Consider the following 19,177-nt stretch of genomic DNA (forward strand, 5'->3'; position numbering starts at 1 on the left):
ACTTGGATACCTCCAGCTTTGTTTAAACTCACAAAAGAACTTCTAAAGAGATCAGTCCAGAGTATTGTTACCAGAGACATGAAAGCTAGTGTATTTTTATGCATTAAAGCATCTGGAGGTTTTGCTATGAAGTCAAACAAATTTTTAACACTAGCTTCAGTAAAATTAAGGCTCAAATAAGGAGACCTGGAAATACTGTTCTGCTGCCAAGGAGTTCAGCTTTAGTAGCAGAAGCATGTAGTTAGAAATTAAATTATATTTTAAACATGATCAGAAAACTGTTGGGAGCAAAGGGCTAATGACCTGTTATATTAATAGATAACTGTAATAAAATGTTAATCAATTTTGTGCAGTTATAAGCAACCCATTAGGCTGTGAGACACATTAGCCATCTTTATTCAAACCTTTACGTCACTTGCGGATGTGCTGACAGTCTTTAGTAACAAGTACTGCTCATATTTGTTGATAAAAGCAGTTAGTTGTTTGTTAATATTTTATAAACTTACACGGAAAATATGACTTATTAATGGTAGTTACTCATCCCTGATCTGGATTGATTTCAGATAAGGTTTGCTATAAATAGGTAAGTCTAAGGTAAAGCCCTGGATTCTGCCTAAATTGCTGGGGCCGAAGTATTTGTATTTTGTGACTGCAGGCAGTGTTTACAAAGATTAAAGCAAGTATAGATAATGCTGTTATTAAAGACTTCAGTGATATGCACTCAGTGCTGTCGGTTGTTACCAAGTGTGGAGCCGCAACACTGAAGTACAAAGATAGGAAATGGAGAACTACATGATGCTGGGGACAAATATTTTGTTGCAGACCAAGCACGATAATTATATGATGGACCTATATTAGTATATTCTGTCAATATTTTGTCTCTTACAAAGCTTGAAATTGTTCATTAACTGGTTTGTCCAGCAGACTTTCCTGTAAGAGAAAATATTTTTAGTAATACATTGTAAATGCATACTCTTTTTCATTCAAATAACTTGTGTTTTGTTTTCCAAATGATTTTTGTTGGGCTAGCCTCCTTCAGTGTACCCCTGGGGAAGTGCTTATAAATTGGCCAAAATTTCAGTTAGCTTTCAGTGAGGCTTAGAAGACTAAGGAAGCAGTTTGGCGTTTTTTTGAGCTTCACTGGCAGAGTTTACTGTGGCTTCTGTTGGGGTTGGTTTTGTATGGGTTTGAGTATCCGTAGCTTTCGCTGTTTCTATGGAGTACTAAATGATGGAAAGGAAAAAGTCATTCTGCCTTTTGGCAGGACTGTTGCTTGCCTTCTCTCTTGAATACTGGGTCTGGCTTATAATTCCTCTAAAAATAAACCCTCCAAATCCTAAGGCAAATCTGCTTTTACTTCTATTAAGATATTGAAACGTACTTTCAAAATTCTGCAGGTTTTGAAGTCTTACTGCATATTCTTCAGAGCTGTAAGTCCTGGTATGTGCTGTGCTTTCTGCACACTGATAGGATAACTCTAGCATGAGCCTGGGTTGTGGAGAGTGACTGCATACTGTAGTGTGACCAACAGCATTTGTTACTTCTTACTTTCATGGGATAGTAAGTACTTAAAATAATTTCAGTATGTTACTTAATAGGTGCCTCATTTTTCCTAATACTGGTCATGGTCGTGTTACATTTCTGTCTTGATGGTATCAAAAGAAATCATAGAATCAATCACCAGGTTGGAAAAGAGTTCTTGGATCACTGAATTGAACCATCCTATTTGCCACTAAACCATGTCCCTGAGCACCTGGTCTACCCGTCTTATAAATACCTCCAGGGATGGGGACCCAACCACCTCCCTGGGCAGCCTCTGACAGTGCCCACTGACCCTTTCTGTGAAAAATTTTTTCCTGATATCGAGTTTGAACCTCTCCTGGCACAGATTGAGGCCATTCCCTCTTGTCCTGTCCCCTGTCACTTGGGAGTAGAGGCCAGCTCCCTCCTCTCCACAACCTTTCAGGTAATTGTAGAGAGCATTAAGGCCTCCCCTCAGCCTCCTCTTCTCCAGGCTAAACAACCCCAGCTCCCTCAGCTGCTCCTCATAAGACTTGTTCACCAGCCCCTTCACCAGCTTTCTTGCTCTTCTCTGGACACACTCCAGAGCCTCAACATCCTTCTTGGAGCAAGGGGCCCAGAAAAGAACACAGGATTCAAGGTGCTGTCTCACCAGTGCTGAGTGCAGAGGGAGAATAACCTCCCTGGACCTGCTGGTCACACTGTTTCTGATACAAGCCAAGATGCCATTGGCCTTCTTGGCCACCTGGGCACACTGCTGGCTCATGTTCAGTGGGCTGTCAACAAACACTCCCAGGTCCTTCTCCTCCAGGCAGCTTTCTAGCCACTCTTCCCCCAGTCTGTAGTACTGCATAGGGTTGTTGTGCCCCAAGGGCAGGATACGGCATTTGGCCTCGTTAAACCTCATGCCATTGGCCTCAGCCCATCGGTCCAGCCTGTTCAGATCCCTTTGCAGAGCATCCCTACCTTCCAGCAGATCCACGCTTCCACGCAGCTTAGTGTCATCCGCAAACTTGCTAAGTGTACACTTGATGCCTTCATCCAGGTCATTGATAAAGACATTGAACAGGGCTGGACCCAGTACTGAGCCCTGGGGAACCCCAATTGTAACTGGCCTCCAGCTGGAGTTAATTCCATTTACCACCACTCTCTGGGCCGGGCATCATTCCAGCCTGTTCAGATCCCTTTGGAGAGCTCATTTAGTACAAACATCTCTAATAGGAAGAGAATTATGTATCATGTACCTTCTCTCGAGTCAGTGTGATTTCATATCTAGAAGAATTTGCCTTCTTAGCGTAGACTGGTCATGGTCGTGTTACATTTCTATCTTGATGCTATTAAAATAAAATCATAGAATCAATCACCAGGTTGGAAAAGAATTCTTGGATCACTGAATTGAACCATCCTATCTGTCACTAAACCATGTCCCTGAGATGCAAGGTGAGGAAAGCAGAACGAATATGCTGAACTAAATTGTGAGTTACTGACACTGTCGCCGATACTGAAGCTATTTCTGGAGAGGGCATTCTCCCAAGTGACAGGGGATAGGACAAGGGGGAATGGCCTCAAGCTCTGCCAGGGGAGGTTCAGACTGGATATCAGGAAAAAGTTTTTCACGGAAAGGGTCATCGGGCACTGGAACTGCCAGGGGAGGTGGTGGAGTCCCCATCCCTGGAGAGATTTAAACGATGGGTAGAGGAGGTGCTCAGGACATGGTTTAGCGGCAGATAGGAGTGGTTGAACTCGATGATCCAAGAGGTCTTTTCCAATCTGGTGATTCTACGATACTGTGACACGGTGTGTTCTGTGGGAGCGGGGGAGGCGATGGATGGGTACCGGGGCTTGCTGGTGTGGATGCAAGCAACAACGAGCTATTGACAACGGAACCTCCCAGGGAGGGGGCACGCAAACCGGCCCGAAGACAAACGCATCATAGCGGTGGGTGGTCTCTGGAGCGCGGAACCGCCGGCTCCGAGGAGGAGAAGCCTCGTCTCCCGTTCCCCCTCCATCCAAACGGCGGCTTTCCGCGTGAGCGCTTCTCTCGGCGCCGCCGAGCAGCGGAGCCTTCCCCTCGCACCGAGGGGGACCCGCTCCCCATCGCGGCCGGGAGCCTCTTCCCACCGAGGCTGGCGCCGCTCCGCTCCCGACCCGCCTCCCGCGGCGGCGCGGAGCAGGTGGGACCCTGGCAATCCCCGCCCGCAGCCTCGCTATTGGAGGAGGGGGCCGTCCATCGGCGGCCGAGCGAGCCCCGCTCTCCGCCGAGCCGCTCCGGGTGCGGAGCCGGGGCCGGGGGCGATGGGGAGCGGCGTCCGAGGGAACAAAGTTTGCAGCACTCTGGCGCTCGGCTGCTCGCGTCCTTGATGCGCGGAGCCTGAGCAGCGGGCGGCTGGCACGCCTCGCCGCAAAGTTTCAGCTATTTGAATGTACTAAACCCCCAGGATTCTAATGCTCAGCCCTCCCCGCCCCCACCTCTCTTCCTAGGTAGGCGAGAAATATTTTTATTCTGTGGATCACAGAACTTTCTTTTTTTTTTTTTTTTTTTTTTTTTTGCATGGAAATTTACTGACTTCTGAGCGGTCTTCGTTTGGGGGAGAGGGAGGGAAAGGATTCGTTTTCATCGCAGTTTATTTCTGTTTTCTGGATCGCAGGATTTTTGGAGCTATATGGAGGGACCTCAGGATGGTGTGCACCAGGAAAACCAAAACTTTAGTGTCCACTTGCGTGATTTTGAGTGGAATGACTAACATCGTCTGCCTGCTGTACGTGGGCTGGGTCACCAACTACATTGCCAGTGTTTATGTGAAAGTGCAGGAGCCGATCTCGGAGAAAAAGTTAGAGGAAGACAAAGGGGACACTTTAAGGATTATAGAAAGGCTGGACCATTTGGAAAATGTCATCAAGCAGCACATCCAAGGTACCACCTTACCCCGGGCTCGCTTTCCCTCCCCACCCCGCCGCCTCCGTACCCCCGCGCCGCGATGTGTGTGTGTGTGCGGTGACATTCCCGTCGCCGCCGGGGACAGCCGGGAAGAGCCGGGGCCGCGGTGATGGGGGGTCCCCGCGGCCCCCTCCTGCCCCGCTCCCATCCCTCCGTGCCTCGCCCAAGGGGGGCCGCGGGGAGGGCAGGAGGAGCCTCTTCCTGTCTTGCTGTTATCGTCACCGTGTCGTATCTGCTGTTTTTCTCATCCGAAACGGGTTGCTGCGAGGGGAATTTTAGCTTTCCTCCCACCTGACTCTGTGCGAGTCCGTCTCTGCTCGAGGTTTTCCCTTGGAGCTGCCGTAGTGCTGGGAGCCCCTCGGGGTTGTAACTGGGACAGTCTCTCGTTTGTGTAATGCCTTCTTAATTTGGTCTCCTTTTCACGCGAGCTCTGGGAGAAGGGTTGGAGTCAGGGAAAACATGATTATTTCCCGGGAGTTTAGGATTTTACATGACTTCGCTTTACTGGGTGATCTTTAGTGTCTTCTCTTCTATTTTCATCATCATACGGTCATTGCCTCCGTCGGCCCAGTGGGTTGGATGGTGCGGAGGCTGAGGGTAGGTGTGAGCCCTTGCAAAATCTAGAGGGAACAGCTTTCTCTGCTTCTGCACAGCCTCTCCTGAATGTTCAAATCCCAATTCTAGTCGCTCCTAAATCGGAAAAGGGAGAGCAACCCATCTGGTAAAGGATTCCTGTCGCTAGTGCAGAAAATCACGCCTGCTTCCAGGCAGCTGTGGCCAACTGGTCTTCTGGGAATGTGAAGAAAGGTGAAGCGGGCAGAGTGGCTAATCCTGTATGAATTGGGATTCCCTTGTCAGTACTCGTAAGTTTGTAGCAGTGTGGAAGCGCAGCTACTTTGCTGTGGCTTGTTTTACTATTTTTTAAAATATGACACAACCCCATTCAGTTTGTGTATTCCCTCATTTCTCATGTAGTCTCGTCATCTTGGGTAGATTAGTAAAATAGTACTTTTCTGGAGGATGACTTATAGCAGCTTCTGCAAGTTTAACTTCTCTCGTGTAATCCTTAAGTTTTTCTTGATTCCTGAAATGGATTTTTTTTTAAAAGGAAATATAGTCTTGCCTGTGTGCCAGTGGAGTGCACTGTGGAAGCATGGATGAAGGCAGGGAATTTTCAAAAGGCACTGCTAAGAGTTAGATACGTGAAATTAACTGACTTTCTGTATGAGGTTGGAGCGCAACTCCTTCAGTTTTGCTAGTATGAAGTTTCAATACTTTTATTTCTTTTCAAGGAAAATAAGTGTCCATATTGACATGCTCACTGGTTCTTTCTGAGTCACAGAGAAACATATACTTAAATCAAGGGAGACTATACCATGGATTAGAGCATAAACTTATTTTGTGACTCTGACTCTGCGTAAACAAACCAGAAGATATTTTCCTTAAATAACATTTGTATGGAGGTTGAAGAGAGTCTTCTGAAAATAATTAAGTGAGCAGTTTGGTAATAAGTACTAAAATACATTTTGAGGGAAAAATGTAAAGTTTACAAAGTTCTCATACCTTATGAAACCACTTACTCTTTTAAATAAATAAATAATCATCACATATCATTATCCGTAAGTGGGTTTTCTTTATTTTTATTTGCCAAATTGTAATAACTCAGATTCCCAAGGAATTTCTGTGGCAGAGATTGCAGAATAAGATGTTATTTTAATCAGGTTTTGCTTAGCACTGAGATGCTGTGAATTCTGAGTTGTGGTGCAAAACTCACTGGAAGGAATTTCTCAGGCTTTGACTGGGTCTGGGATGAGCTTGAAGGTCAGCTTTAAGAAATTATACATTTGAGGGTCATTGCCATAAACTGGGTAAACCATCTGCCTTAATGGTTCTGGACTAGCTTATAAAGGTTATGTGTAGTTTGCAATTAAACTTTTTCTTGGACCACTTTTTATGTTGGAGGGAGGTGACAGGAGCTCAGATTTCTGCAGTGCTGAACAGGCATGAAATTAGCATGGGTAATAGAATTGCATTCCATAGGATATCCTGCAAATACCAGAGCTCTAGCTGCTGCGTTTTACACATGAGGCTAATCTAATATTTCATTTTAATTTGTTTTCTGATTGAATTGTTTAATTAGATGCTATCTGGGAATTCCTATAGCACATAAATTCCAGTCTTGTAATACTTTATGAAGTGTCCTGGAAATGAAAAGAAATAAGACGTGCCTTCAGATAACACATTTTAAAGTGTGCTTTTTTAGAAGTACATATTCCTGTACTTGTGGCAGACAGAAAAGAGATTTCCAGATACGAGGAGTTCAGAGAGAAAGAAAGTATGCATCCCTCGTGTTTGTAAAGAACTATGTAAATGGAAATACTGGTACTGGTATTGGCCAAGATCGGAAAAGTTTGTATGCTCAAGTATATACCGGCCTTATTGCACATCATACACCATTTGGTATCCACACTTCTGCAAATGTTAATGATAATAACTTCTCTGCATGCACTTTCTGGGTGCTGTAACTGGAATAAGAGTGTGTCTGCTCTGCCTGTATTGTATTTCTCTGCTTCCTTCTTTCCTCGTTAGGTGTTTGTCGCGTAGCCTGTGGATGTTCTGTGCAAGGGTTGTGTGTCTGTGTACTGACTTCTGTGGTTGGCAGTCTGAGGCAGAGCTGACAGCGCTGCAGTCCAGTTGGGCAGTCTGGATCACAGAAGTATTTTGTAGAGTGGAAGCATGGTGCTGGAGCTTGAGAGTCAGGAATTCTTGACTTGTGGCCTGTCACAGTTTACTAGTTGCAATCATTTGCTTTTCTGTGGCACTGTATTGTAGTGATTGTGGTGGTAATTAGGTCTGAATGCTATTCAGCTAGTACTGAAGAGATACTTCCCCTGTTCCCCCCTCCCAGTCTTTATTAAGAGGGATGGGTTTTATACTATCAGGGAACCCACTGAGAGAAGCTTTTAGTCTCCACTTACTTTTGAGTTTGCAAACAAGATGTTATATTTTTTGAGATTATTTTTGTCTGTGTGTTTGTGTGTGAAAGAAACCGAGAAAAGACCAGATGGATAGTTTTATGCAAAATGCAGGCCTTTTTATGTCTAAAAAATGTGGCACGTGTATAATCTAGTACTATTGAGCTTTATTTCCAGAAATTAAAGGGCTAAGGTTAATGAATATCGTGTTAAATGAAGTATTTGTGGTTCGAACTTTGGATTTTAAATCAGTTTTTATTAATTTTATTTGAAAACAGTATGTTCTGTTGAGTTCACAAGGACCATACATACTGGTTCAAGAACCTCAAACACCCTCATTTTATTAAAATCAATTCAAAGAGTGCTTCAGACAGATCATAACTTATCGTTCATCTTAATAATGCGTAATGCCTTGGCTCTGTCACTAATGATACCTGAAGCTGTTAGTGCAGTTGGGAGACCGTGTGAACAAGCAGGCTACTCTTGATCAGAAACTTGGTTTGTAGGGAGAAAACATTAGCAATAGCAAGAAGGGAACAATTTATTGTTTTCTGCAGCCTAGCTCTAGGCCATCGCAGGGGATGAGTTAAACCTTTTTCTTGTAAATCTACACTATGGTTAAGCTGATTATCACCTAAAACACCTCATGTGTGCCATCGTGTGTGTCTCATTATGCAATGTCATTTTAGTATTTTTCAGCCTTCCTAGTTCTAATCAGATGATGTTTGCATTCCAGCATTATTTTAAAAGATTATGTACTACGAAGTTTATGAAATGAACTTGCCTCCTCTCCCCTGCCTTGGGACCGAAACAGAATTAATAAGATTACATGCATAGAGTAGATCTAAGTTGAGGTTGTAAACACACAGCTTGTTTGGGGACCAATTGAAGTCTTAGTTAAGATCAATGGGTGATTATTAAGACGTCTGTGTTGTTCTAGGACTTTTATCCCTCATCTTTGCAAGTTGCTGCATCCATTGGCATAAACAGAATGTCAAATACCGTATGGAATTTTTTTTTGGGAAAATTTGTGAGAGCTTCGTATGTGTTATCTCTCAACCTGCTGCTTAGTATGATTTGCTCTGTGATTTTTCTTCAGCTAATGTTAGCTATCTCATTGTTGGATATCTAGTCACCCTCTGCAGTCAGCTAGGCGAGGAATGGATTCATTCCCTGGGTCTTGGACGGGTGTTAGAGTGGAATGATTTCCATTCAGAAATGGTATATTCTTAATTCTAATTCTTGATTTTAGCCATCTAAAGGTCTGGGTAAGTAAATTCCATGTTTGATGTTACCCTTCATTTATTTCTTGATGTCAGACATGAGGAAGAATGTAGAGTATAAGCCTCTTGATGGTGATAACTATCCCTTGCAGCCTGGCTAGCTAGCTGTGCTCCGTGAAGTCAGGATTCACATGGCTGCTCCACTGAGTCTCTTACTCTTGTGGTACTTTCCTTTTGGGAATAATTAATTGTTAAATCCTCCCCATCTTATTTCCCTTAAGCTCAAAAGCAATTAGACATGTTTTTCACTCACTGCAGCGTATTTGTTCTACTGAGAAACAAACCAGCAGTAGGCAGTAGCCCTGGTGGGAACACAGCTCTTGCTCCACTGCAGAGGGTCCTGTGTTCACACTCTCTGTACAAGCAGAGAGACCTGCTCTCCCAATGTAACTAATTGCAAGGAAAGGAACTACTTGGATATGTAAGACATGCAGGATTAATCCCATTATTTTTTTCTCTTTAGGCTGTGACTTCTCAAGTCATTCTAGGTTGATGCATGTCAGTGCAGATTAATTTGAATTTAACTTTCATGTTCTTCCATACTAAAGAAAACCTTTATATAGTGATTTAAGTTAAATTGCTGTAAATTTTCAAGCATTGCTGGAGGTGCAGGTATATGAAGGATGATCTACTGAAGACTTAATGATGTTGATTATGTTGACTGTAATTTGATAATTTATTATTACTGTTATTAAAGTTAACTTTTTTGTGTGCTTTTAATATCTTTAGTTCTGTTCTAATTTTATTTTCTTGGTGATTTTTCCACCAAGGATTTATTTTGCTATGGTTAGGATGCAGTAGCCAAAACTGAGGAGTGTAGTCTGGCCTTAGTAAGGTAACTGTATTTTGTTGCTGGAAATTAAATGATTCCTTTCGTGATTAAGGTTATTTTCTTTTCAGAATAAAAATAGTGTGTTTGGTTTTTTGGGTTTTTTTTTTGATTGCCAACTGGATTGTTGTATTAATTCTTCAAGTTTATACAATGACAACAGCATGCCAGTTGTTGTTTGTTTTGAGATTGTGTCTTTTCAGCCAGAAACAAGAAAAGTTTTATTTGGCAACAAAGTGAGAGTGAATGGTAACTTTGTAGTTGGGGAGAAAATTGACCTCCATTCTGTTCCCTTCAATCTGGACAATTTCTGTAGTTCACAGGAAAGGCTTCAACAGCAGGTTGAAAAATGAATCTGGAGCAGAGGCTGGAAACTGACTTCTGTGCCCTCCACAGGTTCTCTTACTGCTACGCTAGAAAATTTTGTCTTTTCTCTCTGAAAAAGTTCATTTTCATTGATGTTTATGTCTGCATTAATGGCACAGCTTCAGTGGAAAAAGTGGATTGTGTACTACGATCTTTGAGCAGATGATTTACGAGCTGTGCAGGGATGGAGATAGCTGTTCTGCTTAGAGTTCTGGACTCGGCTCAGTGCTTCATTTATGTTGATTAGGTGTCAATTTGGAAAATGTTGCCCAGGTTGACACAATCGGCCTGCGGCTGGGCAGAGATTCAAACTTCAGTCTTCTGACTTTCTACTAGACTGTTACGCTTATTTTAGTATTAGTAAGTGATTTTTATCTATATGACCAAAATATAGATAAATACATTGGAAAAGAAACATGAAGCAAGACAAACACGTAGCTCCTGGGAACTGTGTATTATGTGTGAGATCAGTGTATTGTGTGACCAGTGTCATGCTCTCATGCCAATATCTGCCTTAGCAGTCCCGTGTAAAAAATGCACTTGCAAGAAATACCTGTATTCTTATTTACTGGGTCAGAGAAGGATGGCTCTGTCAGTAAACACCACATGCTTTCTGTATTTCTGAAGTAAATGCTCGAGTGTTTTTGTACATAGAGTTCAAGACTGATCTCAGAGGTGGCTCCTACATGCTGTCTTTAAGCAACAGGTCAAAGCTCTACAGTCGCATCCCAGTGTATTGTTTGTTTGTGGCTGATGCAATTAATATTTCTCTTGTGTAAGCTGAGTGCTTATGGAATAGTGTAGTACTCTGCATCCAGTAGTACAGGATCTGGACCTGCAAGTGCAAATGTGAGCCTTTGTATTGTGTCATACAAGAAGACTACAAGCACTTGGTTATCACTGAGCCTGATATGAGCTATATGGTTTCCCCATTGTCTCTCAGGCCAAAAGGTTGAACTTGTTGCCTGCCTCTACCAATGTTGCTCCCTTGCCTGTGACAAGACACAGAAGTGGTTTAATTTAATCCTGTGTTCAGCAGGAAAGTCTTGTCATCAACAATACACCATGAAAGCATGTGTAAGCTGCAGGAGGATGGGATAAGCTGATATTATCCGTCTGAATGTTAGAGACGTTATATGTGAGGAAAATCTATGGTGATAGTGAGTATCGGGCCCAGATCTTGAGACAGTAGTGGCTGTTGTGAAGATGGCTTAACTGCTTTCCCGTGGATGAAGGGGGGATCCTTGGTTGCTTCTAGAACAGCCCAGAAACTTGATCGCCAGCTGTTAATGTATGGAGTGTAGGAAGGGACAAAACAGGACGTCTATCATCTCCAACTGGTTAGCAGCTATCCTCATTTTATTGCAGCAATAGGATTTTGTTGTCCGCTGCGCTTGGCCCAGAGATTGGAGACTGGACTCAGTACAGTTTACTGTGGTGTCTTGGCATTGCCCCTGAGTCCAAAGCGGATAGTGTGACTGCTGACAATAAGTAATTTACCATCCACAACTAGCAAAAATACTTCTTCAGGAAAATTAAGTTTCTGACTATGCAAAAGTGAAAACTAACTTCACATCTTGTCATGCCTCCTCTGAGATGAAATTTTTCATTTGCCTGCTGTATTATTTTCCTTTAAATTTCTTTTTTTTTTTATTGTTTAAAATGTCTCCTAGTCTTCCGTGTTTTGCTCATTAAGCCATATTACGATAGGAGTCCAATGGCATTTCCATCATCTGTGGAGGAATCCTTCCATGCTTCCCTTGGCCTCCCAGCACTACCTCTCAGCCTCTTTAGAAACTTCTGGGCTCCTTTTTTTCAGGGACTTGGAAGTAGCTCAGTAACAGGCACAGTGTGGACAGGTATGCTGAGTAGACATTGAAAATGCTGGTGACCTGAAATATAATGCTCTGTCTTCGTGCTGCTGTCACCCTCCAATCTATTCTGACTACAGTTGTGCAGTGTTCTCTGTGTAGCAACTTGTTTCCCTTTTCTTGGTACATTTTCTCTGCTCAACTGGTGTTTTGTAACTAAGGCACTATTTTTAACATGATATCCTGTGTTTCTTGCAGTAGAGGCAAAGATTTTTATGAGCCAAAACCATGACTGCAGTTGTTACACCTCTCCAGCACCTCTTCTGCTTGGCTTTGAGAATGAATAAATGGGAAAATTTGTTTGTTTGTTTGTTTTTTTTTTATAATAGGGAGATGGAAGGTACAAGGTGCTACCTTGAAATTCTCTGCCTTTAAAATGCCAGATGGTGTCTTCTCAAGTCCACAATGGATTCTTACTATATTTTCTACTTAAATTGTGTGTTTTTTAAGATTTAGTATTTCTATGACAATAACACTGTAGCAACTACCTGAAATCCCAGCTGTGTTGTGATCAGCACTGTACAAATGTGTAGTGGAACCCTTGACTCTGAGTTTCTGGTCTTCATGGATAAGATCTGCAGGAGCTGGGCAGAAGAGAGTGGTATAGAGAATTGATATGACCAAATTTATATAGGCTGTTGGTGGCAGATTTCACTCATTGCTGGAGTTGCTCAGATGAATCAGACAGAAGGTATTCTCTTCTCCCATTAGTAGTAGCCGAAAGAGCGAATCCTGCAGTAGGCAAATGTTGAATTATTGTGTGGTAACTGTGTTTGTCCTCCCACTACAGATCCTGGCCTCACTGAATTTGAGACTGACATGAGCTCTGAAGTAAGAGATTAGGTATCTCTCCCAAAATGTGTGTTACAGTTAGCACACGTTAAATACTACATAAATGCCTAATTCTCTACTTGTGATTCAGGTATTTGTGATCTCAGTGACCTTATGTCAGTAACATCAATGGGGATGTGGAAATCCTATTGTACTTTTGGTTTTGCCATTTCCTACCTTCTAAATAAAAACCTTTATTTTCAAAGTGAATATTTGAATTTTCCTTTGCTTAGAGCTGTCACAGGTGATCTCTAAGAAAAGAGGATTTCTGTAAGCAGCTTTCTGAAGAATATAATAAAAAGAGATAGTATTTCTGTTTTTTTCTTCATAGAAAAATGGTCATTCTATTCTTCATTTTAGGGAGATAATACAGTTTTTTAGTCTGTTTTACTTGCCCGTGTGTAATCTGGATCAAGCTGGGGATCTGTTTCATGAATCATCCAACTAATGCAGTCAATTACCTGTCCCTGCTTTCATGGTGGATTCAAATTCCTCTGAAGCTTTTCTTTCTGCATCGAGTCATGACTTGCCAAAGGCTTTGCAAGAAGGTTTGACGTGCCATAGATTAAAGAAAAACTGTCAGATAAACTTTTCCAGCACAGCAGACTCAGTGAGTCTGTGCCCATCCGTTACAGGATTATCATTGCAGTAAAGTTATGGCTAGAGAAAACACCTTTTGGGATTTCTTTGCGCACAGAATAAATAACGGCTTGCAGAAGAGAACACAGCATGGTTTTAAAAATAACTTTGTTCTGTGTGTTTGTTTTCCCCAGAGGTATTTATAATTTTACCAGCTGTTTATTGCACGATCACAGGATGCCAGCATTTCCCTCTTCTGCTTGTACTAACAGGAAACTTGTAAGTTGCTCAAGCGAAGGGTGGAGGACCAATACGCTCTAATTTCTTAGTGTGTCTTGTTTGAAGATGTGTTCACTTCATGTGTAACAGTTTGGAGAATGAGGAGGGCTAGGCAGGAGAGGAGTATAGAAAAAGCTAAAAGCTGCGAAACAGTACCTGAATGTTTTATCTCTTTTTAGTTAATACACAACTACAGTTACTGAGTGGAAACTTGTATTCCTGCAATGTTGTCAAAACTAGTGAAACTAGTGCTATTGCTTTTCCACAAAGCAGAAAGAAGCCATGCACCATTTCTGATTCTGTTCTGCAAGCCTTTTACTTTTTTGCTACTCTCAAACCCAGTGTCATTTCTACTAGATTATTACAAATATTTGCTTGTGTTAATTAAAACCAAATCTAGCATTCACAAATGCAAGACTTCAATTTGTTTGATTTAGTTTATATAACTCTTTTCAAACATGAATAGTATCTTTAATGAAGTAAGAAATATTTGGCTCGCGTACCGTTGAATTATCATAAGCAAGCTACTGGCCTTGGCAATAAATTGTACTGCGATTGGTTCCCAATATTACGATCATGTTTTGTGGTTTGATCCTGTTTTTTCAAGAGGCAGAAGAATCAGTACTCTCACTTTACAACACAATATCAGCCATAAAGGATTATGACATCATTAAACGTAAATGTAATTGAATGAGGTGTGTTAAGCTTGTTTTTAGCTAATATTTTTACATGTTTGTAAAGCTGTATAAGTTAAAAAAATTTCAAACTTTTAGGCATGAAACAAGCAAACCAACAATAAAACCCCGCAAGTTCCAAAGAGATGTCCAAAACTGTATGTAATGCGAGGAAGACTAGTGAATTTTTGCACTAAAAGAAGTAGGGCCGGAAAAAGCAGCAGACTTATGTTTGGGTATGTAATTTCCACTTAAAGCTTCCATTTCTCTAAACGAGATGTTCTAAGAGGATTGCTTTTGTTATAGAAATGTTGTAATCTCATTGATTTGTTGTTATGCTTCATATAAATGCAATTCTTTGAACATATATGAGTTTTTAATCACATCTTATGTCTTTCTTGCATAAAAGTAGTTTAAAACACCTTAATAATGTGAATTCTACTACTCTGTTTTCATTTATATACAGAGAAAAAATTGCATGCAAATGAATGTGGGAATGAATATAAAAATATTTAATATATATAAAAAAATCTCTGTATAATAAAAAATTCTATCTAAATATATGTATGTGTTTTTAATGGATAAGGATCCATATGTCTTGTCTTGAAGGTGGAGAGGTTCCTTACCATTGGGTGATACATACTGATGTGGAAGAGTTTATAAATGGTAATGCAAACACTGAAGCAAGAATTTGATTAGAGCAAGTGGGAGCATGTTTGCATAATATCTCAGCATGGTGGCAACAGGAACAGACTCCTGCAGTCTGGAAATGCAAAGAACAGAAGTATTGCCTGAAGTATGTTGGAATCGGGTTTTCAGACAGTTGTTAGTGCTCTCTGGAGTAATTTGAGTAATAGCTGATGGCTAGAGCGAACCCTGCACATTTCATCGCTTATTAGTGGAGACTGTTCTCAGAATGATTGGCTACTGTGGAAGGAGGTATAGAACAGTGGTTCATAGAGTGAATGGGGAGCCGCACTGTTGATTTCTTATTTGAAGTAGTAAGTGTTGGTAAAATGTTTTATGTTGCAACTTCTAGCACTAGATTTTTAATTGTTCAGCCCTGGATTGCTTTTTGATAATTAAGAAGTAAGCTACTGTTGGAGAAATTTTAAATTTAAAAGAGAGTAAAGTTCCTTATCATGGGGAAGCCAGGAGACTGGAAACCACGTAAAAGGGAATTTAATGTTGTAATGTGTGCAATATATCTTGGCTCCTTGCAATAACAAAACGTCAAGATGTTTTTGCCTTCTTGACAATATGTAGGAAGTGCTTTTGATTTTGTAAAATCACATGTAATTTCTCAATATTTCTTTTGATTCTATTGATTAAAGCTTTCCTGCTTTGCCTAAAGACATTAAATAGCAAACCATCTGCTAAAAATGGATTGGCGACATTCCTGAAAATTAACAATTAAAAAAAAGTTTTGTCTAAGGATATTTCAAAGAATGTTCTTTTTTGTGTTCTCAGATGCAGAGGAAGACAAAAGCTTCTATCACAGTATGGCAAAAGGTTGCAGTACCTGGTCAAATACTAGTACAGTCTTTGTATCATAAAGAAAGAGATGATGAGTGTGGCAAAAAAACCACACAGGTACCAGACGATGTATTAGTAGTGTAAAAGTGTAATTACAAATGCTGTCCCACGTGTCTGTGTTTACCACCTGTATCAGTTGTACAGGAACTGATGGATAATCATTCATTTAGCCCAGAGTACTCTCTGTGCATCTGCCGGCAGTGAAACGTGCTCATTGCAGTCGCTAGCTTTATGGACTCAAGTGTAGTTAACAGAGAATCACCGAATGACAGGAATTGGAAGAGGCCTCTGGAGATCATTCAGTCCAGCCCCCCTGCTAAAGCAGGTTCACCTACAGCAGGTTGCACAGGAACCTGTGTCCAGATAAGTTTGAGAATCTCCAGAGAAGGAGAGTTCACAGCCTCCCTGGGCAGCCTGTTCCAGTGTTTTGTCACCCTCATGGTAAAGAATTTTTTTGTGCCTGTTCAGGTGGAACTTCCAGCATTCCAGCTTGTGCTGGTTGCCCCTTGTCCTGTTATGTCGCACTGAAGAGTCCAGCCTCATCCTCTTGACACTCATCTTTTAGATACTTAAGTGTTGACAAGATTCCCCTCTCAGTCTTCTCTTCTCCAGGCTAAGCAGTCCCAGGTCTCTCATAAGAGAGGTGTTCCAGTCCTCTAATAATTCCTGTGGCCCTCTGCTGGACTCCCACTGGTAGCTCCTTATCTTTTTTGAGCTGGGGAGCCCAGAACTGGATGTAGTGCTTCAGATGGGACGTCACTAGGGTAGAGCAGAGGGGGAGGATAACCTACCTTGCCCTGCTGGGGACACTTTTCTCTATGCACTTCAAGACATAATTGACCTTACCTCTAACCTGTCCTGGAGCATGGGTTTATTTCTGCCTAGGTGCAGGACTTTGCGCTTTCCTTTGTGAAATTTCATTAAGTTCCTTTCTGCCTGACTTTCCACCTTGTCTAGGTCTCATGCAATGGCAACACAGCTTTTTGGTGTGTCAGTCGCTCCTCCCAGTTTTGCGTCATCAGCAAACTTGCTGAGGGTACACTCTGTCCCCTTATCCAGGTCATTGATGAATACGTTGAACGATGGAGTAATTGATTGAGTAATCTCCCCAAGTTTGTTACTATAATGAGGTTGTAAATATAAAACTGGCATGATCATGGAGAGTGATCTTTTGAATGACACTGTTGTACTCACTGATGATTTTCTGACTGCACTTTATTGTGTTGGTGTGAACAGCTTTTAGGCTGTGAGTGTTGGTGCTGAAGCTAAGTACCTGCTCATAAGCATAAGAACTCTCAGTATGTTTGCAGTGTTGGGACAACAATAGGAAGCAAGTTTCTTAGCAGGCTAAGACAAAGAGTTTGTGCATTTAACCTCGCTTTTGCCGTGTAAGACTGCCATGTAACTTCCATGAAAAGTCAATTAGCTGCCCTAGGGGAAGAAAGTACAAAGAGAAAGGATTACTCAATATAGTGTGTATCAGCACAGAATCAATGGAAGATAATTCCGAATGTTTGCTTCTCCAGCAACTGGATTATCATTTTAACTGTATGGTTAAGACAAATTTTAAATAGTAAAGCCGTCTATGCAAGTACTGTGCATTTGCGTCCTTTCTGCTGCTAAAAAGATACAAGGTCTTTATATGAACGTGAGAGCAAGAAAGTCCTGGTAAGGGCTGTCTGTATTGAGTTTTTCCCTTATGTTAAAAACCTTAAGATATTGATGGAAATTATTTTTTTTATTACATTCTTTCCACGTAGCAGAGGTCCCTGGACTGAGTTCTCAGTCACTGTGAACATAGCTGAACTTCTCACTCTGAATTCTTTCCCCTTCTGGACTCGCATAAATTGCTGTCACTGCCATGCTGCAGTAATTCATATATCTGAGGTATTGTGAGGCTTGGAAGTGAGTAGGATGATCCGTGCAGAACAATATAAAGAGCAATAACTCGTTTTGTCTGTCCTCTCTGCTGCCTCAGCTATGCAGGGGGCAGATTGGGATCAGGCTCTTACTTGCCCCACATTTGGGGAGGTACTGATATCACCACGAAAGCAAATGGTCCTGATGCATGAAGTAGGGGATGAGAATGAAGAATTGAAGTATCTACAAGTATAAAAGACAATGTAATTATTGAAGGGCTCATGTAAAATACTGTGTCAAATTACAGGCAATAGCGGATACTTAGCAGTGTGCTCTCTGCCATGTATTTTTAAAACTTATGCTTAGGCACCTGGCTAGCCAGGCTGTTGTTGCATGTCAGTGTGTAGCCATATAAAATTTCTGGCTGTTTTTATAATGAACGTGGTGCAGAGGATCTAAGAGTTTTAGCTACAATGATGAATCGTGACTATGCAAAGTATGGCAGAAAAATATGATAGAATAACAATGTAGGATGTAACAGCTTAGCTTCACTATGTTAAGCTAATAAAAAAAGCATTTTTTTCTTTTAAGAACGTAATTTTTAATGTAACCCTCTATTTAATGTTCATGCTTCAGATTTATTAAGAATGAATTTGAGTTTGTCTTTATGCTATTTGATGAGAACAGATGTTATTTTCTCCCAAGTCCTCGACACCTGGAACTGGCAGAATTCTCCAAGCTCATTCAAATATCATCCAACAAGCAGGGCTTATTCAAGCAATTTACCTACAAGGGCCAATTCAACACAAGGTAGAAGAAAAAATACCCTTTTCACTGTATTTCAAATAAACTCAAGAGAAATCCTAGTCATTTCATCATAGTGAGTAGCTGTGTTTTTTAAATTAAAAAAAGGGAAGTTTATCAATTCATACTCATGCCCTTCTTCAGGACATGGTGTGTACACAATTCAACTTTCTCAAGACTCAAGTATAATCCATAACTTTTTGTTGCTTCTTGTTTATCTTCCTTTCTAAGAGCTCTCTCTTTGTTGTGTACTTCTTCTCACTGCACACCTGTATAAATACCATGCTTGAGTTATTCCTGGTTTATGCTAGAGAACAGTGAAAGCAGCAAAATAGGAATTAGCCCTCTTGAGGTAAACTGATAGGGTACTCAAGAGCTCAGGCACAGCTTTAATGCACTTGGCACAACCCCTCCTTTCCTGCTGCATTTGGAACTGTGTCACTTCAAACACTGAGTAACACTTGGGAGTAGATGGCCTTGGATGGAGAAACTTGCACATTTGAATTTCACGTCTTTCTGTTTACACTTCATAAGGAGAAGTTGTACATTCTCCTTAAGTGAGCAAATGGAAGTATCGATCAAAATATCTACCATTAGGAAAATTGAGACCTGAGCGTGGTATTTTGGCCACATAACTTTTCCCAGCACTATGCAGGATATCTGTTTTTGACATATTTTATGTCTAGCAGTGTTTTTGTCATAACTTGCTGCAGCAACTCCAAAACAAAAAAATAAACTAAGATGGGTTAACTAGAGATACAACCAAGACTGCAGTCAAGCAATTAGAATCTGAATGAAGATGTAAATAGTTTGAAACACTGCAGCAGTGCT

General features: G+C 41.3%; 1 protein-coding gene across 3 annotated transcripts in view; it reads left to right on the forward strand.

Annotated features, from left to right (window-relative positions):
• The first annotated feature begins 3,796 nt into the window (after window positions 1–3,796).
• GALNT18 (polypeptide N-acetylgalactosaminyltransferase 18) overlaps window positions 3,797–19,177 on the forward strand; it is a 244,808-nt gene continuing 229,427 nt past the window's right edge. The window contains exons 1-2 of one of the 3 annotated variants that reach the window (XM_054067429.1): window positions 3,797–4,002; window positions 4,170–4,435. In XM_054067429.1, coding sequence (XP_053923404.1) covers window positions 4,201–4,435 — 235 coding nt within the window. In that variant the 5' untranslated portion in view covers window positions 3,797–4,002; window positions 4,170–4,200. The remainder of the gene's footprint in view (window positions 4,003–4,169; window positions 4,436–19,177) is intronic. The other 2 variants (XM_054067431.1, XM_054067430.1) reach the window with 2 other exon arrangements.

This window comes from Cuculus canorus, chromosome 5, assembly GCF_017976375.1.
Source record: "Cuculus canorus isolate bCucCan1 chromosome 5, bCucCan1.pri, whole genome shotgun sequence".
In the NCBI taxonomy this organism is placed as follows: domain Eukaryota; kingdom Metazoa; phylum Chordata; class Aves; order Cuculiformes; family Cuculidae; genus Cuculus; species Cuculus canorus.